This window comes from Hyperoodon ampullatus (genome assembly GCF_949752795.1).
Source record: "Hyperoodon ampullatus genome assembly, chromosome: 2".
Lineage (NCBI taxonomy): Eukaryota > Metazoa > Chordata > Mammalia > Artiodactyla > Ziphiidae > Hyperoodon > Hyperoodon ampullatus.
In genome coordinates, this window is record NC_136915.1 from 26,430,335 (window position 1) to 26,454,464 (window position 24,130).

The following is a 24,130-nucleotide window of genomic DNA, read 5'->3' on the forward strand; positions in this document are numbered from 1 at the left end:
CTAAGGAGTTTGGCCCTTATGAGTAGAGTTGATGAAAGCCTTTTTTGATTCAGATACAGAAACTCAGGCCCCCAAACTGGATCTGGCCCTCACTCTCCTCTACCCGCTCCCCCCCATCCTAGAGCTCTTCAATCTGAATAGCTGCTAAACTCTAGCTTGCAGCAGCATGCCCACTCCTCTCCTTGGAATGGGTCTAAGAAACAAAAGAGGGCCAGAGAGGGGGCGCCTGGATCCATTCCCTACCCCTACCATCGAGAAGCTGTGGATTGGGTGCAGAATTCCACATCCCCTGCCTAGCCCTGCCCACCAGTTTTCCTGTTGAGCTGGGAGCTGTGCTTCCTTTGTGTCGAGCTCCCTCTGGTGGCTTAGCTGTGCATTGCATAAAATACCTCAAGAGAGACTGAATTGCAAGCCGCCCTGAGAGATGGGATTGTTTGCTGTATACCAAGAAGAATCCTTGACCCCAACTCCTGATGACAGCCATTCCATTTCCTATATAGGATAACTCTGCCATATGTTTGCTTCTCTAGGTCATTAATCCTCACAACAATTCAATGACATGAGAATTACCCTAATTTTACAGATGAAACAGGATTAGAGAGGTGAAATCAAATCCAAACTCTTCACTGTATGTAGCCTGTAGTGTTCAGGATCCTCAAGTGATAGGAACTTAACCTGTTTTTCCAGCCCCATATTCCATTCTCCCAAGCCAAAATGACTTACTCTTCTGGAACATAGCTTGCCTCTGGACCTTTGCTCATGCTGTTTTCTCTATCTTCACTGCCCCCACCCCCACCCAGTACATTACATACCAAAATCCATACATTTTTGAAAAACTAAAGAAATGCAGCATTTTCTCAAGCTTGCATATATTATCTTTGTAATAACCAAATATTATAAGACATGGATGAGAACAAATGTCTGGATGAGAACAGGTGGGTGAGTGTCCCTGAGATGTGGAAGGTTGGATGGGGAGACTAACATGTACGCGGAAGTGAGAATTGCCCAGGAAATTAAAAGAACATGACATCTGGATTCTCTGGTAGGTTCTTGTAGTGAAAATTCGTTGTAAGTATTCTTGCTGGCAAAAGAGCAAATCTCTGGGAAGCTGAGGCAGAGATTCAGGTGACATTTCTTCAAAAGTCACCGATCTTAAATTCACATTAGTTTTCTTGTTACTTAATAATATATCCATGTTTTAATAACAATAACAGGTGATACTTAAATAGCACTTCCCGGGCACGGGGTATGTTCTAAGTACTTTACACAGACTAACTTAATCTTCACCATAATCTCATAAGATAGGTACTAATACTACCTTCACTGTTTTTTTTTTAATTCAGGTATAGTTGGTTTACAATATTAGTTTCAGGTGTACAGCATAGTGGTTCGAAATTTTTATAGACTACATTTAAAGATATTATAACTTTATATTGGCTATATTCCCCGTTCTGTACAATATATCCTTGTAGCTTGTTTATTTTATACATAGTAGTTTGTACCTCTTCATCCCCTACCCTTATCTTGCCACTCTCCTCTTCCCTCTCCCCACTGGTAACCACTAGCTTGTTCTCTACACCTGTGAGTTATACTATCCTCACTTTACACTGGGGAAACTGAGGCATAGAGAGGTTAAGTAATTTCCTAAGGTTGTGCACCTAGTAAGTGGTAAAGCCGGGATTTGATTCCATATAAGTCTGACTCAGAGAAGGTGCTCCGGATAACTACACTTTAATATTGAAAATATTGCCTTACATTGCCATGAATAAAAGTGACACTCCAGGAAGCAGTATTGTGTTTTACCCTGCGGTTTCAGGACCCCCGCTGTGTACCACCAGAGGTCTGCATAATCCAAGGTGAAAACCGATCAGACTTGCCAGCCTTGGCCCCAGAATAACAGGACCAAGGAAGAGATCCCAATTCCTGATATCCAATGACACATGACTGGCCTAGAGCCAGTGGCATTTCCTCAAAAACTCAAGACTCCTGGAAGAGCCAATAGAGAGCAAGTTAATCAGGAAATGAAGACATACAGGAGGGAAGTGAGGGCTTCGAGGTCACAAAACAGCTGAGATGTGGGGCCACAGATCTGGAGGACAAGAACCTAACCAACATCCTGCCATCTTATGATTATTTTCCCAGGGAGACTGTAGGCGGCAGATGTAAAAGGATTAAGGCCCTAGACGTTTCTGGTAGATACTGAGAAGTGTATATTGTTCTAGATTCTTGCAGTAGCACTTGTCAGACACTAAACACAAACTGGCTTTTTGTTAACAGCAAAGTCCATAAAGGCTTCAGGTATAACTGGATCAAATGATGCCATCAAGAAAGTGTCTCCTGACTTCTTTTAAATACATTTATTTATTTATTTTTAGCTGTGTTGGGTCTTCGTTTCTGTGCAAGGGCTTTCTCTAGTTGCGGCGAGTGGGGGCCACTCTTCATCGCGGTGCACGGGCCTCTCACTATCGCGCCCTCTCGTTGTGGAGCACAGGCTCTAGATGCACAGGCTCAGTAGTTGTGGCTCACGGGTCCAGTTGCTCTGCGGCATGTGGGATCTTCCCAGACCAGGGCTCGAACCCGTGTCCCCTGCATCGGCTGGCAGATTCTCAACCACTGCGCCACCAGGGAAGCCCTCTGACTTCTTGATTTTTCTGTGTTTCTTTCATTGTCAGCTAGTTCCCCCCAAAAGGTGGCAAGATAACCACCAAGAACTTCAAGTTTATATTTTATTAGCCATCCCAGAGGGGGGAATATTTATTTCCCAATAGTTCTAGCACAGATCCTAGGATTGGGGCTTCCCTGGTGGCACAGTGGTTGAGTGTCCGCCTGCCGATGCAGGGGACACGGGTTTGTGCCCCGGTCCGGGAAGATCCCACATGCCGCGGAGCAGCTGGGCCCGTGAGCCATGGCTGCTGAGCCTGCGCGTCCGTACCGCAAAAGAAAAAAAAAAAAAAAAAAGATCCTAGGATTGCATCTCATTTGGCCTAATTTGGGTCACTAACACACCTCCACCCTCACCCCAACCAGTCAGTGTAGCCTGCCTGATGTGGCAGGGATGGAATGCTTTGATTTGTCAGGCCAGGGTTATCTGCATACACTGAAACTGCAGAGTAAGGCAGCCGCACTAAACCACATGGCCTGAGAGAGTGGGAGGAAAGGTAGATTCCCAAGGGAAAATTGGTATTCTTACCAGAAGAAAGAGGAATGGATGCTGGGCAGGTAAAATCAGTAGTCAACCTGTAGAAGGTGGGCAGGAGCCACAGGTCATGGGTTACATGCATAGTGGTCCATTTGAGTGGCCTTACCCTCTTACCCTGGGTTGTACGAATGCCCTCAAATCAATTCAGCAAACGTCTCCTGAGTATTTGCCATGTACAAGGTCCAGTACCTTCCATATAATAGATGCACAGCTAGACAGTCCCCTGCCACCAGCCCCAGTAAGGCAAGTACCAGACTCAAGCTACTGCTTTCTCCCTGAGGAGTATAACAGGCAAACTCCTATTCGTCTCTCTGAAACCAGCTCTAATGTCCTCTCCCATGAAGGCTTCTCTTGACTACCTCCCCTGTCAGGGTTAGTCATCTTCCATTCACCTCTGAACTTGGTACATACTGCTATTGTTATCACACTGTCATAATTTATTGATTCTCCTCTCTGTCTCCCACTGATGAGTGGCATCTCTGTATCCCCAGTGCCCAAGATATAATAGATGCTCAGAAATGTTTACTGACCTGAGTCAAAATGAGTTCCCAGGAATGGCGCAGCCTCAGTCTTCTATGGAATATTCCTGAAACCATTTAGCTTCCCTTCCCAACTGGCCTTTTCAAGAGCCAGTTTGCCACTACCTCAATTCAACTGAACTAATCCTAGCTGAATGCCTATCTCATGCCAGGCGGTGTTAGGCTTTGGGGATTCAGTAATTAACAAGATACACTTCAAATTCAGTATTCCAAAGAGGTCAGGAAGAGCTCTTCTAACCAGACTTTCCTTGGCTGGAAAAAGAAAAAGCAGACTTTGTGACCTGCTTTGTGACCCAGTCATTCTCCCTCCCTGGGCCTCTTTTTCCCCAGAAAGGAAGGCCTGACTTGGTATAAAATCTACAATAGATGTATATGTGTTAAACTCCATCTTTCCATTTGCCTTGGCTAAAAACCTTGGTGTAATCCTGATCTTCTCTTTCTTCCACACACCTATCCAAATTTGTCAACAAATCTTGTTGACTTTACCTTCAAATCCAGACTCCAACCATGTCTCATCACCTCACCCAGTCTGGTACAAACTATCACTATCTCTTGCTAAGATCACTGCCATAGCATCCTGGTCTCCCTGATTCCATCCTTGTGCCACTACAGTCTATTCTCACAGGGCAGCTGGAGTGATTCTTTAAAAATGGAAGTTCAGGGCTTCCCTGGTGGTGCAGTGGTTGAGAGTCCTCCTGCCGATGCAGGGGACGAGGGTTCGTGCCCCAGTCCGGGAAGATCCCACATGCCGCGGAGGGGCTGGGCCCGTGAGCCATGGCCGCTGAGCCTGCACGTCCGGAGCCTGTGCTCTGCAACGGGAGAGGCCACAACAGTGAGAGGCCCGTGTACCGCAAAAAAAAAAAAAAAAAAAAGGAAGTTCAGGTGGCTTCCCTGGTGGTGCAGTGGTTAAGAATCCGCCTGCCAATGCAGGAGACACTGGTTTGAGCCCTGCACTGGGAAGTTCCCACATACCACGGAGCAACAAAGCCCATGCTCCACAACTACTAAGCCTGTGAGCCTAGAGCCTGTGCTCTGCGACAAGAGAAGCCACCGCAATGAGAAGGTCACACATGGCAATGGAGACCCAATGCAGCCAATAATTAATTATTTATTTATTTATTTTTAAAAATGGATGTACAAACCCTCCAATAGCTCCCACCTCATTCAGAGTAAAAGCCACACGTCCATTCCTTCTCATGTCTGACTCTCATGTCTATTCCATTCCAAGCCACACTGGCCTCCTTGCTGTTTCTTAAACACACCAGCCATGCTTTTACCTAAGGGCCCTTCCAATGACTTTTCCCCTCTGCCTGGACTGCCCCCTTTCTCCAGATATCTGCATGACTGACTCACTCATTTCCTTCAAGTGTTTGTTCAAAAGTCACCTTCTCAATGAAGCCTACTGACTACCCTGTTTAAAATTGCAACCTCCCATCCCCCTTTCCTGTTTTCCTCCACAGTAATCATTCCCTTCTAACATACTGCAGGATTTACTAATTTTTTTAATTCATCTCCTCCCATTTAACTGTAAGCTCAGTGAGTATCTATTAATTAAATATCTACTAAATCATTTAATTAACTGACTCTTGTTGTCTATTATGTGCCAAAGACTGTGCTAAGTAACAGAGGTACCAGATGATTGAGATATCTTATAGGTCTTATGAGGGAAGAAATCATAACGGTTACTAGTAGCAGCTCATTTATCGAGTGCTTCCTCTGTGTTAAGTGCTTGCCATATATCATAATAGTAATGACAGCGAACATTAATTAAAACAGACTCTGAAAAAAACAAAAACAGACTCTGTTCTACATGCATTATTTCACCTTATAGGCCACCAAGGCCTATAAGGTGAATATTACCAGTAAAGAGCAAGAAACAGGATTTCAAGTCTTGGAAATGTCAGAATCAGGAATTGAACTAAGATGGTGGAAGGATAGGGTCAGATGTGGTAAATAATTAGGACTTAGGGTCAGCAATAATAGGTGGAAGATTGGATGTGGGGGTAGAAGGAAATGGGGAAATAACTCCCAGGTTTTGACTGGGGTGGACCTAAGAGCAATAAGGCCAAAGAGAAAAGATGAAAGCCCAACTTGGGACGCGATGAGTTTGAGGCGCCGGAGGACCACTCATGGATGCAGGAACCGAGAGGCTATTCCGGCCCCCTCCCTCTGCCCTGAAGAGGTGCTGGGAGAAGGCACGCAAGGTAAGAGCAGGAGGTGGGTTCCCCTCCCTCTCGGGTTTTTCAGCAGCAGCTGCAGGAAAGGCGTGGGGGACCGCGAGACAAAGAGCACGCGGGACTGCCTTGGTCCGAGCGGCCCCTTTAAGAAGCGCGCCCCCAGCTTCTAGCCCGCCTTGTATGCAAATTTGGCGGCGAGGCGGGAGCGCGCAGCTGATACCAGGGGACTGGGCTGCGGCGGTTAGTCCTCTCCCGGCCGCCGTCGCCTCCGACATATTGCCCGCTGGAGCTGCGGCGGCGAAGCGGAGAGCGCCGGGGGGAGGAGATGGGTGAGCGGCGCGGGTCCAACTCGGCCCGGGAACGGGCGGGCTCGGGGGTTAGGACGGCCAAGCTGCTAATTGCTCCCCCACGCGGACAGGATCCCGGCGAGGGGAGGGGGAGGGGATGTGGGCGTAGGGGGACCCCGCCCCCTCCTGTCGTTTTGCGGGTGGGGCTTCTGTTGTGGGGGCGGGACATCGGAGCGGTGGGAGGGGCTTCCAAATGCTGAGGCTCCCTGGGGGCTTTGGTGAGGACCCACTCTTCTGGGCTAGAGCGAACCGAGGCTTAGCGGCGGGCGTGGCCTTAGTGCTAAGGGCGGAGCTCCTGAGCTGTAGGCCCCGGTGCAGGGGCAAACTTTCTGGGCAGTAGGGGCTTTGTACTGGCGAGGTGGGCCGGGAAGGAGACCTTCCAGAAGAAGGGAGCCCACTCTGGAGCCAGGCTTCTGGGCAGAGAGAGCTTTTATTGGCTTGTGGGCGGGTTTTATGAGCTGACAATTGTGTGTAGGCGGGGCTTCTGGGCTGAGGGGCTTCATGTGGGTGCAGAGCTTCTAAACAGAGCAGAGTGGGTGTGGGCAGAGCATCTGGACTGAGGGTGCCTGTGTGGGGTTTTCCAAGCCAGGTACAGTAGTGCATGAACAGAGCTTTGGGGCTGGGGGCTGTTTGGGGCAGAGCTCCCGGACAAAAACTTTTCCGAGACGTGTGGGAAAAGCTTCCAGGCTGAGAAGCTAGGGCAAGGGGTGTGTGTGTGTGGAGGCTGCTCTGCTGCCATGAGGAGGTATGAACAAGGCTATAACTTTGACTGGGACTGGGGTGGTGCCTTGGAGCTTTGTGCAGGACTTTTGTGCAGGGTGGTGCCTGGGAGCTTGGGCTAGACTGCTAAGCCTAGAGAAGGAGGTTGCAGGTCCAAGTTTTGGGTTCACAACCACACCATTCTCCCTTGACACTGTGCTCAGGCCCTGGGTCCTGACTGTGAGAGTCCAGGATGCCCACTAAGCTGGATCTTGGGTCCTGGAGAAAAAACTTCAAGGGTGCCCATAGTTGTAAGCCTACAGGGAGTTGTAGTATCTGAAAGGAGCAGTGTACACCAGCGCTAAGAGCGCAGGACCCAGACCCCCAGACTACCTGTGACACAATGTAAACTGAGTTTACCAGTCTGTGGAACCTTTCCGGATTCATTCCCTCATCAACAGTTATTGAGCACTTACTTCATGCTGGGCACTGTGGTAGGAGGAGGGGATACAACAGTGAAAAGGACAGATCAGGATAGTGACCTCACTGGCCTTCCATTCCAGTGGGAAAGATAGACAGTAAATATGTTAACAAATGAATAAGATGAAGAGTGAATTGTGAAAAAATATAGAAATAAGATAGAGAGTTATGGGGGCAGATACTTACAAAATGGCAGGGAATGGCTCTCCAGAGAGTACAACAAGTGCAGAAGGTAGCAGTAAGCTTGGTTTGCTCAAAGAGAGAAAGGCCAGGCTGGCTGAAACATGGGGACGAGGCAGGGAATGGTAGGAGATAAGTTGGAAGAGGTGGGCAGGGGCCAGATCATGGGTCTCTGTAACTGAGTGACAAAATGAGACAGCAGGTAACTGGCAGCGAGTATCATTGCTGTTATCCTTGATATATGCCCTCTGGCTTGAGGATCTACCTTCTGTCGAGCCCTGCAGGAGGACGAAGAGGTCCCAACAGGACATCCTACTGTCGAAATCCACTCTGTGAGCCAGGATCCTCTGGGGGCTCAGGTGGGGGCCACACTTCCAGCGCATCAGTCACCAGTGTCCGTTCCCGCACCAGGTAAACTACTTTCTGTCTTTTGTGCCTCACTGTGTGCTCTCAGGAGCAATCTGGACAAAGCTCTCCCTGACTGGGCTCTAGGGTGTGATACCCTAGATTCCAGATGGGGGGCTTAAAGGGTGGGGAGCAGCAGAAAAGTCCCAGAGGGTGGTCAGTGGGACAGATGCAGTGGGACATAGTGTAATAAACCCGAAGGCCTGGATTCCAGTTACAGTTCTGCTTCTGATTTGCTGGTGGCTTGGACAAGTTGTCTCCCCTCTCTGGGCCTCCTTTTCTTCATCTGTAAAATGGACCTAATAATTCTTTCCTTCCTGGGGAATGTTGGAAAGACTGAATCAGCTTATGAATAGGAAAAGGCTCTGTCAGCTCCTTTGTCTGACAGGCAGGATTAGGAGGACTCCATCCCTGCCCTGAGCTGCTTTTCTGGTCCTGCTCCGCAATCCTGTGCCCCAGAAGTGCTTCTTGGTAGGGTTCTCAGGTCAGCTCTTGATGTTGTTCCCTCCCACCCCCAGGAGCAGTTCTGGGACGGGCCTCTCCAGCCCCCCACTGGCCACCCAGACGGTCGTGCCCCTGCAGCACTGCAAGATCCCTGAGCTGCCAGTCCAGGCCAGCATTCTGTTTGAGTTGCAGCTCTTCTTCTGCCAGCTCATAGCCCTCTTCGTCCACTACATCAACATCTACAAGACAGTGTGGTGGTATCCGCCCTCCCACCCGCCCTCCCACACCTCCCTGGTAGGTGCCCAGCTAGGACCCGCTGTGTGTGTGTGTGTGTGTGTGTGACATGTTTGGTTTTAGTTTAGCATAGCTTACGCAGAACCCTGTGTGTTTGGCCTCATGCTGGGCATGAGAGGTATAAAAAGAACAGGAAACTGATGATTCCTGAACGCTCACCCCTAGTGTGCTCAGCACCACACTACACAGTGTAATGGTAGCAGAGATGAATCTGACTCAGATTTTGTCTAAAGGAGCACAGAGTCTTAAGTCCTGTGGGGGAGGTGAGTCACAGGCATACATGGCTATTTCAAGGAGAGGAAAGAGCTCTGTGCAGAAGGAGAGGTGCAGGGGCAGGGGCATGGGTGATCAGAGCAAGAGGGCTCACACACCACTCTCTTGTCTCCAGGGACTGTCCCACTTTCCTCCTCTGGGTCCTGTTCTACTCCTCTAGGTATTTTCCTGATCTGACTCAGCTGGAGGCCTATGAAGGTCAGAGAGTGGGGACAGTCCTGATGGAAAGGACTGGGCAGGGGGAGGTGGGTATGCGAAAAGCCCGTACACGGGCAGGGGGCCCACGTGACCCCCAGCCTCTGCCCCCTGACAGAATTTCCACCTGATCGACTTCAACTTGCTGATGGTGACCACCATTGTTCTGGGCCGCCGCTTCATTGGGTCCATCGTGAAGGAGGTGATTGGGTCCCAGAGGCTGGCCGGGGAACTCTGGGACTCCCCTTTACCCATGGGGGTACCAAGGAGGTGTGCCCAGCCCTTCAACCCTGAGGCATTTCCTTGGGGCTCCCTTTGAACTTGGTTGAAGAGTATTACATCCCATCGGCTCTTGGAGTTTCCTGGGCGTCGAGGGAAAGGATTCACCTTGCCAGGTTCTGCCCAGCCTGCTGCCCCACGTTTCCCCGGGCGGGATCACGGGCCATCCTGGGTGGGATTTGGGCACAGCCCCCATGACCTCCATCCAAGGCCCCATCCCGTCCTATCTCGCCCTGACCCAGGCTTCTCAGAGGGGGAAGGTCTCCCTCTTTCGCTCCATCATGCTGTTCCTCACCCGCTTCACCGTTCTCACGGCAACAGGCTGGAGTCTGTGCCGCTCCCTCATCCACCTCTTCAGGACCTACTCCTTCCTGAACCTCCTGTTCCTCTGCTATCCGTGAGTACCCCTCACTCCACCCCCTCACTGCCCAGCACCTGTTCCTGGCCTCTGCCCTGAGTGTGGCTGGGCACTGGGCCCCCCTACCCAGTAGACTCACAGGCAGGCAGCAACAGTACTCTCTCACATTGTCTGACAATATCGTCCTGAGATCAGGACGATTAGCTTTCTTTTGAAGGAGCAGAAACTGAGACGGCAGGCATAATTTCCCCAAGGTGCCCTCAAGGGGGAGGTCAGAAGGGGACTCAGAGCTGAGTGTATATCCCACAGCTCCTGAGGGGGTATGCACGGGCTTCATCTTCCTCTCTCTTCCTTTCCTCTCTCTCTGGTTCTTTCTCTTTCTCTGTCTCTTTGCATATCTTAGTGTTTATGTAGTCTCTCGGTGCCTCCCCCCAGGTCTGTATGCTTGCAAGCACCGGGGTGCGTGCATGTTTCTGTGTGGGTGTCTGTGCATGAAGCATGTGTGTGTGTGTGTGTGTATGTGTGTGTGTGTGTGTGTGTGTATCTTCACATGCATATCTGTATGTCCGTTTGTGTGTCTGCTTTGCTCACTCACTTCCTCCGTCTTGCCAGAACCCAGATTGTTGAGGATGGAAAGATAGTGTCTGGGAGGAGCACAGGCCTGCCCCTTTCCGGACTAGAATTGGGGAGAGCTTTGGCAAGATGTCCACTCTGGCTGTTTCTGGGCATTAACAGTAATTTCCCAACCCCTGGGCTTTCTGAGTCATGAACTTCCTCAGGCTGGGTTACCTCTGTTCCCTGGGAAGCTTCAGAGCTGGACACTCGTCTCTCCCCTGCGTGATCAAAAGGTCACTGTCATGGTAGGAGCCCAATCACACTTGCTTTAGTTATAACTAGTTTTTAATTATAAGAGTGATACATGTGTCATGTAATAATATTAAACTTTACAGAAGCTTTTAACATAGAAAATGGAAGTCCCACATAATCTCAGTCCTCCAGCAAACCATTATCTTGCAGCGTGTCCTTCTAAATTTTTTCTGTGCAAGTACCCTCACATATACATTTTTTAAAATTATTTATTTATTTATTTATTTGTTTTTGGCTGTGTTGGGTCTTCGTTTCTGTGCGAGGGCTTTCTCTAGTTGCGGCGAGCGGGGGCCACTCTTCATCGCGGTGCGTGGGCCTCTCACTGTCGCGGCCTCTCTTGTTTCGGAGCACGGGCTCCAGACGCGCAGGCTCAGTAGTTGTGGCTCACGGGCTTAGTTGCTCCGCGGCGTGTGGGATCTTCCCGGACCAGGGCTTGAACCCGTGTCCCCTGCATTGACAGGCAGATTCTCAACCACTGTGCCACCAGGGAAGCCCACATATACATTTTTTAAAAACAGAAAAATAGGGTTAATCTCTGTGCATGATAATGTATAATTTATTACATGTTCACGTAGTCATATAACTTGGATATTTTCCCATGGCAGTATATATGGGTCTGCCTCAGTTGTTTAAATGGCCTCATAGTATTCCATTGAATAGACTTTTCACAATTTTTTTTGTTTGTCTTCTGTTGGTGGACTTTTGAGTTGTTTCCAGCTTTTCCCTGTTGGAAACAATGAGGCAGGGAACATTCTTTTGCATACATCTTTGCACACTTGTCCAATATTTCTGTACAACAGATTCCCAGAAGTAGAATTATTGCACCAAAGGTATGTTTTACATTTTTGATAGATACTAACAAATGGTCCTCCAAGATTGTACTGATTAGAAATGTCAACAGTTGCCTTAATTTGACACTTTCTGGTTACTACTCAGACATCACCCAGTGTTCATATTTTGCTTTATTTTATATTATTTAATCTTTAAATTTTTATTAATAAAGACAAGTATATCATTAAAAAATCAAATGCAATAGTGCTAAAAAACTTGATGTTGGAAATTCTCTGGTGGTCCAATGGTTTGGACTCCGTGCTTTCACTGCTGAGGGTGCGGGTTCGATCCCTAGTCAGGGATCTAAGATCCCACGAGGTGTCGTGTGGCAAAAAAAAAAAAAAAAAAAAAAAGCTTATTATGAGAAACAGCCTTTAACCCCACCCTCCAGATTTTTAGTCCCACTTCTCAAAAGCAACCTCTTTTACTGTTTCTGGTTTTAAGTGTTCTCTGAGTTACCTCCATAATTCTAATGTCCTTATGCTTTTGTTTATTTCTTTACACATTTATTTATTGATTTTATAATTGGGTAATAGGTTCACATCATTAAAACTGAAAAACAGATAAAAGAATGTAGAATGAAAAATTCTTCCCTTGACTCCTGTCTCCCAGCTACCCAGTTTCCCTTCTATTCTTAGAAGGAAGGGAACCTAACCACCACAAGAGGTAACCACCATGTTTCTGGTTTCTTGTATATCCTGGAAATGAATGTTCTGTGCATATACAAGCATACCACACACACACACACACACACACACGCACACATGCACACATACATTGATTCCCTGCATTGACAGATGAAGATTTACTTCACCTTCCATCCGTACTGTTCCTAGTATTTGATAATTGTTATTCTTTTTAATTTTCTGTTGGGCCTCTTTTTCAATAATATGAGTATGCCTATGTTTTTTATTCCATCAACAATAGTCAGTGTCTTAATCCCTTTTATGTAAGAACATAATATTAGGAGCCCTGTCCATCGGCTTTTCCTCCCCTCTTCCTCCTATCACTTCCTGGCAGCTGTACTCTTATATTGTCATGCTTGACATTCACATTCTCCTATATAGCCACAGTTAAGTCTTCCTTTCTTTGTCTAAGGCTAATTTTAAAAATTAAAAACCAATAAGTGGCCTTGATATTATTATGAGTATGAAAATATTATTCACTGCAGGGCCGAGTAGTGTGCATAGATGATATTCCTTCTCTATATTTACTGAATTATAATCTTGGACCTCTTAAAAAAAGAATGTTCCTAGTGTCAAGGTCAAATGGTTTCTCTTTTCTTATATTCCATCAATTGCTTAAAACCATGCCACATTTTAGTTTGCTTCATATTTAGATAGTAACTTTCTTATATAGCTTTTTATTTTTCTTGGAGTTTCTAATTGCCTTTCTTTTTTCTTGTTGACAAAAGAATGACGGGCCTTCATCATATCCTCAAGTTTATCCAGCCTGTCAATCATACTACCTGTTGCCTGGAGTCCATTTTTCCCCCCAAAGACATCCCTCCTGGAGCCCTCCATCCTCCTGGTCCAGTCTGGAGTGGTTGCTCTTTAAGCCTGCTATACAGCTCTCAGCCTGGGACTTCCTTTCTCTGCCCTCCTGGGTTGGATCCACTGTTTCTTGGATCCTGTGTCTTCCTCTTTCTTGGTTTTCTCCCTTATTTTGCTGAAGTGCATTATGAGGTAATTTTCTTAACAAGGGGTATATGGGAGGTATATACAGTCTTAGTCCTTGCATGTCTGAAAATGCCTTTATTCTGCCCTCATACTTGATTGATGGTTTGGCCAAATGTCGATTTCTAAGTTCAAATTCATATTCTCTCAGAATTTTGAAGATGTTGCTCCATTGTCTCTAGCATCCAGTGTTTCTAATGAGAAGTCTCATGCTAGTTTGATTCCAGTTACTTTGTGGATGACTTGTTTTTTCCTTTCTGAAAGCTTTTGGGAGTATTCTGTTTATCTTTTGATTATTTGAAATTTCACAAGAATGTGTCTGATATGGAACTTTTGTCATTCATCTTATCAGTACTCTAGGACTTTTTTAACCTGGAGATTTGTGTATTTCTTAAGGTCAGGGAAATTTTCTCCTATTATTTCTTTGATAATATCTTCCCTTCCATTTTTTCTGTCCTCTCTGGGACTTCTCTGCGTCGCATGGTAGACCTCATAGATTGATCATCTGTTTCTCTTATATTTTCCCTTATACTTTTCATCTTTCTCCCTTTCTTCCTCTCCCTCCATCCCTCTCTCCCTCCCTCTCCTCTTTCTTTCTCTCTCTGACTCTGTCTCTCTCTTTCTCTATCTTTTTCTCTCTCTTTCTTTTTATGTTGTCTTTAGGGGGATTTTCTCAACTTCATCTTGCAGATTTTTTATTGAGATATTTTTCAGCAATCATATTTTTCATCTCTAAGTCCTCTTTCTTGATTTCTGATTGTTCTTTTCTCATAGCATTCTGTTCTTGTTTTAAAAATCTCTTATGTTCCCTCAATTTTGTCTTTCCACCAGGTCAATTTTTCTGTTTCATGCTGCTAGTTTTCTAAGTGTAGTTAGTTTCTTTGGTTGTCTGTTTACATTTAAGAGTGGAGGACTGAGTGGCTTGGAATGCATTTTCTCTCTCTCTGCCATTGTATACGTGAATGGGAGGTTTGACTGGGAATTCTAAGTATGTGGGCAGGGCACACTGACTGGTAGACTTTGCTTTAGGAAGAGTGAATGAGGTGCTAATTGTCAGGCTGTGGGCACCCATAGACCAGAAAGGGGAGGGAGGTATTACTCTAGGGTGCCCCCATTAGAGACCTCAGTTCTCCTCAGTTTATTCAGTTTCTTTAGAGAAGAATCTTTCAGGGCAGATTGTGTCAGGTTTGTAGGAGAATAAAGGGAGTGACTCATAAATGAATACAGATCTGTGTTTAATCCCATTTGTTCAGCCCTGCTTCTCACTTCTACCCTCTATCAAATGTGCCCACTTCAAGCCAGTCTCTCTTGGGTCACTCTGGGCAGATAAGCTCCTACCCCCATTGTAACCCTCTCATGGCACATTCTGGGTCTACGCTGTCTCATGGCACATTCTAGACCTACGCTATCCAGTTTAGTAACTTCTAGCTGCCTATTGTTATTAAACATTTGAAATAGGCTAGTTTTAACTGAAATGTGCTGTTAGTGTAAAACGTACACTGGATTCTGAAGACTTAGTACAAAAAAAGAAAGTAAAATATCTCATTCATAAATAATGATTATATATTGAAGCGGTAATATTGTGCCTATATTGGGTTAAGTAAAATAGAGTATTAAAATTAATTTCTTCTTTTTTTTAATGCGGCTTCTAGAAAATTTTAAATTACATGTGTGACTCTCATATTTCTATTGGACAGCACTGCTCTAGATGATGACCTCCTCATCTGTCAACATGTTTCCATCTGCTATCTAAATTTGTCAGAATCACTTATGTACTGATAACCCCCACTCCCATTCTCTTTGCTGATATGGATTTATTTTCTACTTTTATTTATTTACTCTCTACATTGATACTGTCACATCTAGGATGGAGAGGATGAAAGAGGATCTGCCATCTTGCATGTGAAGTTGTTTCTAACTTGTGACCTGTCAGAGCAGCTACTTGCTGTTACCAAATAATTTAATTGTATCGGCAGTCCTTCTTAGTGGCAAAGCCAAGAAGATTCTTAAGTACTTGTCCTTAAGGTTGAGTCTGAAGCCCTTGTATGTTCATGTAGGTGCCTCGTGCCCTCATTCCCACCGAGTGCCCTGAAGAGTGTTTTGGGAATCCCATTTCAGTGTTCTTTTCTGTCCCATAGAACCATTGACCTCTTTCTTTTCTAAACAAAATTGTATTGATCTTCTACTTTAGGCCGGACACCATGCTGGGCATTGTTGCAAAGATTAAAAGAGAGTATTTATAAAAACACTAGCATAATGCCTGACTGAGCATAGAGAATCAGTACAAGCTAGGTAACTTAAGGCAAGTTAAGGAAACTGAGGCTCCTAGAGATTATATAACTTGCCCTATATCACAGCATTAGTAAGTGGCAGACCTGGGATTTTAATCCTAGCCTATTTGACCCCAAAGGTTATGCTCTTCACCAGAATTCTCTAAGTTATCTTACTTGAACCTTACCCTAGGAGAAGTGGAAGCATTCCCATTTTATAGGCCAGAAAGCAAAAACCCAAAGAGGCTAATTATATGAGTGCCCAAGAACACTCATATATCCCTTCCTGGAAGTTCAGAATAAAGAAAGAGAACATTACTATAGATAAGAAAATGTAGCATTCTCACTGGTTCTGGCTCCTGGCAGCAGCCCAGGGACCCTTCTGGAGCTATGTCTGAGGGCCTGGGGAAATTGAGAGGCCCTAAGCTAAAACAAGGAATGCCTGTCAAGAGCACCTATCATGATGTTCCATGTACTGTGCTTGGCACTTACCCACTTTAATGATCTACTCTTCTGGGCTATGGGTCTGTCTAGTTTTCTCCTTAAATGATATCAGCCACACACTCCATCTCTTAACTAATTAGCTCCAGCCCTGACCTAGGGGTACTCCTCAGGGGAAGTGGTTTGTACTGTTCAAGGGCCCATTTCAGTGCCTGGCACATAATAGACACACAATAAATATTGTTCCTGAACTGTCCTCCTCTGCAAGCTAAAGAGCTGCCCCCATGTACACCCATGACAATGTCTACCTCTCCTTTGTGGTACCATGTATATTTTCAATTAATGAATTACTTGTAGTATTTGCTGAGTATCTGTCTGTTTTTTGTTTTTTTTTTTGCGGTACGCGGGCCTCTCACTGTTGTGGCCTCTCACTGTTGTGGCCTCTCCCGTTGTGGAGCACAGGCTCCGGACGCGCAGGCTCAGCGGCCATGGCTCACGGGCACAGCCGCTCTGAGGCACGTGGGATCTTCCCGGACCGGGGCACGAACCCGTGTCCCCTGCATCGGCAGGCGGACTCTCAACCACTGTGCCACCAGGGAAGCCCTGAGTATCTGTCTTGATCACCGGTACCAGACAGTTCTGGATTTGAATCCCAGCTCTATTACTTCCATACTAGTTGTGTGACCTTTCGGAATCCACTCCACCTGTCTGAGTCAAAGCTTCCTCAGCTGAAAAGGGCACAAACTAATAGTACCTAACACAGGTTAAGAGAAACAAAAGAAGAGAATGCATGTAAAGCACTTAGTACAGTATCTGGAGCACAGGTTGTGCCCAGTGAATGTGGACTGTTATGATTACTGCTGGGCAGCAATAGTGTGTGAGGGCCAGGACTCGTGTCTTGCTTCCTACTGTATACCTGCCGCTCAGCACAATGCTTGGCACGCACTTAGTGCTAATACATGAGTTGAATGACTGATCATTGGCTGGGAGGCTGGATGGCTAGAGGGTCCGGTAGAGTCTCCCCTCTGAACAGCCAGGAGAGCTAAAGCCCAGGAGGAAAGAAGATTCCCTTGGTGGTTAAGAGTTGGGATCCTGGCCCTTGGGCAGGCCTGCCCTCACCACTGTCTTCCCCAGCAGGTTTGGGATGTACATTCCGTTCCTGCAGCTGAACTGTGACCTCCGCAAGACAAACCTCTTCAGCCACATGGCCTCCATGGGTCCCCGGGAGGCTGTCAGTGGCCTGGCACGGAGCCGGGACTACCTGCTGACACTGCGGGAGACGTGGAAGCAGCACACGCGGCAGCTGTACGGCCCGGACGCCATGCCCACCCACGCCTGCTGCCTGTCGCCCAGCCTCATCCGCAGTGAGGTGGAGTTCCTCAAGATGGACTTCAACTGGCGCATGAAGGAGGTGCTGGTCAGCTCCATGCTAAGCGCCTATTATGTGGCCTTTGTGCCTGTTTGGTTTGTGAAGGTGCGTAGCTTGACCCAGGGAGGGAAGGGGCCTCACCCTGCTGCCTGCCCCCCAGGAGCCCTCTTGCCCACATAAATAACTCTGCTGCTCTTGATGAGATTCCCATATGTGCTCCTGAGGGCCAGAGTGACTACTGCCTTCATTTTAAAGTGGAAAAAACAAGGCTCGCTGAATGGACATGGCCCGCACGAGGTCACCCAGCCAGCGAGGGGGACGTGGCACTGTTGTTTGTAATACTTGGTAAAGGAAGGCGGTGACTTGGTGTTTCCATGTGGCGGTTTTGGCACAGGCACGTCACAATGTCCTGCTTTGTCATTAAGTTCGAAAGGCAGGACTCATCCAGATCTGAGTGACTCCAAAGGCCTGTGCTCTCTCTCTGGCTTGTATGGCCATGTGGGAAGGTACCTCCCCAGCTGGCTTGACACATTTCTCTGAGGATGGGCTGCACTGAATGATTGGGGGTTGAGAGGACTTCATGTCCGTTGGGCACCTACAACCTGCTAGAACGTTGATGAGCATTATAATCCTCCTCACGCCTCTCAGAGGTGGTTACTCTTATCCTCATTTAACAGATGAGGAAGTTAGCCCAGAGAAGTGAAATGACTTGCCCAAGGTCACATAGTGACTAAGCAGCAGAGCCAAGATTTGAACTCATTTCTGTTGAACCCCAGAGCCTGTTCTCTGGCTCAGAGTGGGAACAATTTTTCTTTGTAGAAAACTGAGTAGTGGGCATAGGGTTTAAGCCCATGATTAAGCCACCTTTGTTAGGTGTTCAGTCCTTCGTCTCAGGCCACCCCGAGGTCTCTCTAGGGCTGTCTTGATCTCCGAGACAGATGGAATCAGGGATGGGGGAGGGAGTGAGGCCATTATGGGTGTCCAAGGTCTCACCCACCTCCCGCTGCCCCCAGAACACACATTACTATGACAAGCGCTGGTCCTGCGAGCTCTTCCTGCTGGTGTCCATCAGCACCTCGGTGATCCTCATGCAGCACCTGCTGCCTGCCAGCTACTGCGACCTGCTGCATAAGGCCGCTGCCCACCTGGGCTGCTGGCAGAAGGTGGACCCAGCACTGTGCTCCAATGTACTGCAGCACCCGTGAGTCTGCCCTTCTCTGCTTGACCCCAGCCCCCGCTGGTCAGTGTCTGGAGTCACTCACCTCCCTGCTCATCAACTCATTCATTCAGTCAGCAAATAGTTATTGAGCGTGTCTTGTATGCTAGGCCTTGTGGCCAGAGTGGGATATGGCAGGGCCCAGGAAGGACATGTCTCCTGTCCTTGGGTAACTTGCAGTGTCTTGAAGATGGGAGGAAGGCAGGTGGTAAATTCATAGACTCATTGACTTTCTCATTCACTGACTTAGGTACTTGCTCATTGGCTGATTTGCTCATGCATTCACTCATTGCTTCCCTCCTTCCACTCACTCATCCATCCAATCATTGGCTAATCTACTCTTTCAGAAAGCATTTACTTCTACCTAAGCTGTCCCAGGCCTGGTGCTGTGTATTGGACAAAGGAGCTTGGACTTTGACCTATAGGCAGAGGGGAGCTATGGAGGGTTTTGAACAGTGGAGGGACCCATTCCAAGGTGTGCCTTAGAAACATCAGTCTGGTAACAGGGTATGGTGCTGTGTTAGTTGATGACATACCCTGGCCAGGGAAGAAAAGCCACAGGGAGGAAATGAGACCCCTTGAGGAGTTACAGTCTGGTGCAGGTGATAGCCATGTACACAAAGCGTTAGGATGAGTGGGGTGAAAAAGGCCCAGCTGCAGGATGGCATTGCACTCAGAGCAAAGGCAGAAGTCACCCTGCTCAGGAGCCCTGAGGGGCTGGGCTGTCCTCCCCTCAGCCTGACCCATCCTTCCTGGTGCCTAGCATTTCTACAGCCCTTCATCACCGTCTTTTTACCCCAGTTATGCTAATTTTCCTGCCTGTATCCCCCCATTAGACTGGAAGCTCTTCAAGGCTGGGACCATCTCTGAATCACATCTGAGTCTTGGGCCCAGCACAAGGCCCAGCCGAGAAGAGACCCCTAGGACAGGTTTGTAGAGGTAGGCCCACAGAGATGCAAAGGGAGGCCGCAGAGGCCAAGCCTCCTGCTGTTGGCCCTCCATGCCAGTCAGGGTCCCTCTCAGGCTCTGTCCAGGTGGTCCAGAGAGGGGATGGATATTGCCAAATGGGCTGAAGTGGGGCTTGGCTTAGCCTAAGGCTCTGAGGGGAGCGGGGAGAAGAAAGAGTACATGGCTGAATATGAGGATAAACCTGCCCATGGCTCACCATGGTCTGCGGGTAAGATCCAGGCTCCTTCACGTGGCTTCCCATGACGAACTGACTCCTACCAGCCTTTCTGCTCCGTCTCTTCCCATGCCCCAACTCATACTCTGCTCTAGCCAGACCCAACCTCTTCGGATCCTCCAATTCTGTATGTTCTTTTTTTTTTTTTTTTTTTGGCCGCATTGGGTCTTCGTTGCTGCGCACAGGCTTTCTCTAGTTGTGGTGAGCGGGGGCTACTGTTTGTTGCGGTGCGCGGGCTTCCCATTACAGTGGTTTCTCTTGTTGCGGAGCATGGGCTCTAAGCGCACAGGCTTCAGTAGTTGTGGCTTGCGGGCTCTAGAGTGCAGGCTCAGTAGTTGTGGCACATGGGCTCAGTAGTTGTGGCGCACGGCCTTAGCTGCTCCACAGCATGTGGGATCTTCCTGGCCCAGGGATCAAGCCCGTGTTCCCTGCATTGACAGGCGGATTCTTAACCACTGCGCCACCAGGGACATCCCTGTATGTACTTTTGTATCCAGGCTTTTGCCTATGATGCATGTTTTGCGTGGAGTGACCTTTCCAATTTTCTTTTCCTGTTTAATTCCTATTCATCCTTTAGCACTTTGCGTCCTCCAGGAACACTTTCCTGACCACTCGGGATAGGTTCAGTGTCCCTGCCCTGCCTGTGCTCCCCCTCTGCTGTGTTTGCTTAGTTACTTGCCTGTCATTCCAAGACTAAAGCTCCTGGAGGTCAGGGTCCTTATCTGTCAAGCACTCGGCCATCTCACTCCTGGCAAAATGCCTGGCTTGTGATAGGTCCAACAGCAAATTTTTTGTGTTTTTTGTATGTAAGCTTTTTTTAAGGTAGAATTTCCATACAGTGAAATTCACAGATCTTGAAGTGTACAATTCTTTGAGTTTTGATAAAGACATACACACCCATGTAACCCTTCCCCCATCAAGATACAGAACATTTCCAGCCCCTCAGAAAATTTCCTTATGGACCTTCCCAACGACCCCCTCCCCCTGGCAACCATCTTTTCATTTCATTACACCATAGGTTAGTTTTGCCTATTCTACAGCTTCGTGTAAATTAAATCATACAGTAGACATTCTTCTTGGGTCCAGCTTCTTTCATTCAGCATATTGTTTGTGAGGTTCATCCATGTTGTTGCATATGACATGGTAACTGTTTTTTAAATGAAGGAATCAACAGGACAGGAGCATGAGATTGAGCTTCTTGTGGACAGTTATTCTCAGTCCTCTGGCCCAGGACCCTTAGGTTTCCTGGGAGATCTCAAAGAACAATGGAAGAAAATTCACTGGTCCCACAACCTTATTCACATGCTCTCTGGGGCGTCTCTGTGCCAGGCCTTGTGGCATGCTCCGAGGACACAGAAATGAACTGGACACCATCCCTTCCCCTTCAGCGCTCCGAGACTAGTGAGGGATACAGGGAAATAAATAAGTGACAACACATTGGGGAAAGTGGACCAGTAGCAGGAGATTCAGGGAGCATTTAAAAGATGCTGAACTCTGTGGGATAAGGCATCTGGAAGAGCAGTCCAGCTGGAGCGGGCACCTCATGAAGAGACAGGAGCAGTCAGGTGTGCTGGAGGAACTAGAGGCAGTTCTGAGTGGCTTGAGCAGGCGCTATGTGGTGGGGGTCATGGAAGGCCACACTGGGACTCGGAGGCCATAACACATCGTTGGGGACTTGACTCCAGGGGCACCGGAAAGCCTTCAAAGGGTTTTGAGGAGAGATTAGTCAGGCTTGGCTTGGTGTTTCACAAAGACCACTCGGGCAGCTGTGTGGTGGACTGCTGGGAGGCTAGAAGTGAGACTGATGGGAGGCTAGATGAAGAAAATGACCCCAGGGAGGGAAAAAGGTTTTCTTGAAATCCCTCAGAGACATGGATGTCAGCCCTAAACCTTCCGACTCCCAGTGCAGTGAATTTCTTAACAGTTCTTACCCATTTTACAGAAAAGGCAACTAAGACCCAGAAAAGGAAAGTCACTGTGTCTAAGTGATAGAAATGGGAGTAGAGCCCTGGTGATCACCCCGTGCCCAGTCTTCTCACATCCCCTTGTGTGGGTGAGCTGGGCATAAGGGGGTTTTGTCGGGCTGTGCCTCCAGGTGGACTGAAGAATGCATGTGGCCACAGGGCGTGCTGGTGAAGCACAGCAAGAACGTCTACAAAGCAGTGGGCCACTACAACGTGGCCGTCCCCTCCGATGTCTCCCACTTCCGGTTCCACGTGAGTCTCCTCCCCTGGGAAGGAGGGGTGGGGCCTGATCTAGAGGGCAGGAGGATCAGCTGGGCAGGAAGGTGATGTCATAGCAAGAGGCGGCTATTTTCAATATTTCCCAAATCCAAAAGAAGACAATGCACATGTGCAGCCCAAGGACAGCCATACAAATGATCCCTTCATAACTGTAGCTCACTTGGTACCAGATCTTTGAAAACATTGGGTGGAGGTAGAAAAGATGATACAACAAAAGGAGGGGTTCTTGGTGGTCAAAATAATTACACTCATCATTCCTTACTGTGTGCCAGGCACTGTGGTAAACACTTCCCATGCACCCTCCCATTCAGTCTTCACCAGAACCTTGTGTATGAAAGAAATACCAGGGCTGTCCTGGTTTTCAGGTACTGAAATCAGCTTAGAGAGTTTAACTTGTTCCAAGGGTGCCTTACTGGGAAACTTGGGAACTAATGGTAATGGCTCACGGAGTCAGTACTATGGAAAGGGCTGCTCAAAATCATCTGGGCTGGTGGTTTCCATTTTATTTACTTATTTTACTGTCAAAATCCTTTTTTCCAACTCAGTCAAACTAAAGTTCAGTATGTAGGACCTCATGGCGCTGCTCTGTTTGAAAGGGTTAGAACTCCCCTCACTTCCTGCTTACCACTGTGGTAGCCCCTAAAAGACCTCCTGGAACCTGGGGCTCTGAGGAACACAGTTTGAGGAATCATTGATCTGGGCTAACCTCTTCTTTTCCGAGTAGAGAAACCTGAGGTTCAGACAGGGAAGGGACTTGCCCAAGGTCCTACAGCCTGTCAGGTGCAGAGCTGAGCCTGGCGTGCTGGTCTCTCGGACTCCTGTTTCCTGGCACTTCTCCTGCCATCCTATAATCAGCTCTTGAGGTTTAGGTACCTTGGCCCCTGCAGAATCAAGATCCCTGGGCATCGATCATTCTTTTAAACTGACCGGAAAAATTTTCTTAGTCTCTACACTCTACCTTGCCCTTTAGACACCAGGTAAGAGTGATGCGTCTCTGTGTCCCCTGGAAGCTTCTAGCCTAGCGGGGGATGCTACACATGAAATAGTAAATGACTCAGGCTTTATAGTCTATAATAACTTTCCACGCCTCTGTCATAAGATTCTGCTTTGTTCAGGCCTGACAGTATCCAGGAAGTCACATATAATAAGGTGTTGGTTTTCGACCAACAAAAGTTTGAGAGAACAAGCAGGACTTCTCAAGAAAAGTTTCTGGGAGGAGGTGGAAGTTGATCCGGATCTTTTTTTTGTTTTTTTTGATCCGGATCTTAAACAGCTTCTGTGGGAAGCAGTAGTCTTGACAGAAGCAACACCACAAACAAAGGCAGAGAGATGGCAAGGTCCACGCCCAACCCTATGAAGTCTTCTTCCCCACCCAAGTCTGCATGGGGCCCGAGAGCTTGACCCCTTCCCTGGCCTACCCAGAACCCCCTTCCCAGAGGCAGGTTTCTGGAGCCCACTTTCCAGTCCATGCCTCCTCTTTCCTGGGCAGTTCTTTTTCAGCAAACCCCTGCGGATCCTCAACATCCTTTTGCTGCTGGAGGGCGCTGTCATCGTCTACCAGCTCTACTCCTTAATGTCCTCTGATAAGTGGCACCAGACCATCTCACTGGCACTCATCCTCTTCAGCAACTACTACGCCTTCTTCAAGCTGCTGCGAGACCGCCTGGTATTGGGCAAGGCCTACTCGTACTCGGTCAACCCCCAGAGGGACCTAGACCACCGGTTCTCCTGAGCCCCAGGGCAACCCAGGGACAGCATCCAGGCTTCAGCCAGGGGCTCCCTGGGAAGCGGCTGTTGGGGAGGGATGGGTGAGGGGCAAAAAAAAACCAAAAACAGACAAAAAAAATCCACCAGAGCTTTGTATTTTTGTTACATACTGTTTCTTTCTTTGATAATTGATGTGATTATGAGGAGAAAAAAAAAGTCCTATTTTTATACTCCCAATAAGCCTGTGTCCTGTATTTCTTTCTCCTTTTCTTGCCTGTCAGGCAGAGAGCAGAGGTGTGGGATTCTTGGCCAGGACACCCCATGTGTGGCTTCTGGGGCCCCTGTGAGCTCTGCCTTCTCCGGTGGAGAAAAGCTGAGACACCCGAGGTCACCGTAGCATGGTAGCTGCTGCTGGCTGAATGTTCGCTGTGTGCCAGAGGCTGCTCTACGTGTATTAC

General features: G+C 47.9%; 1 protein-coding gene across 1 annotated transcript; it reads left to right on the forward strand.

Annotated features, from left to right (window-relative positions):
* Positions 1–7,862: 7,862 nt before the first annotated feature.
* Positions 7,863–23,852, forward strand: TMEM39B (transmembrane protein 39B; the record flags this gene model as incomplete). The annotated part of the gene is made up of 8 exons (XM_079725551.1): positions 7,863–8,032; positions 8,545–8,764; positions 9,351–9,434; positions 9,754–9,908; positions 17,092–17,428; positions 18,337–18,524; positions 21,818–21,938; positions 23,455–23,852. 8 exons carry the CDS (start codon positions 7,863–7,865, stop codon positions 23,695–23,697), a joined length of 1,518 nt encoding a protein of 505 aa, XP_079581677.1. The 3' UTR covers positions 23,698–23,852.
* Positions 23,853–24,130: the final 278 nt, after the last annotated feature.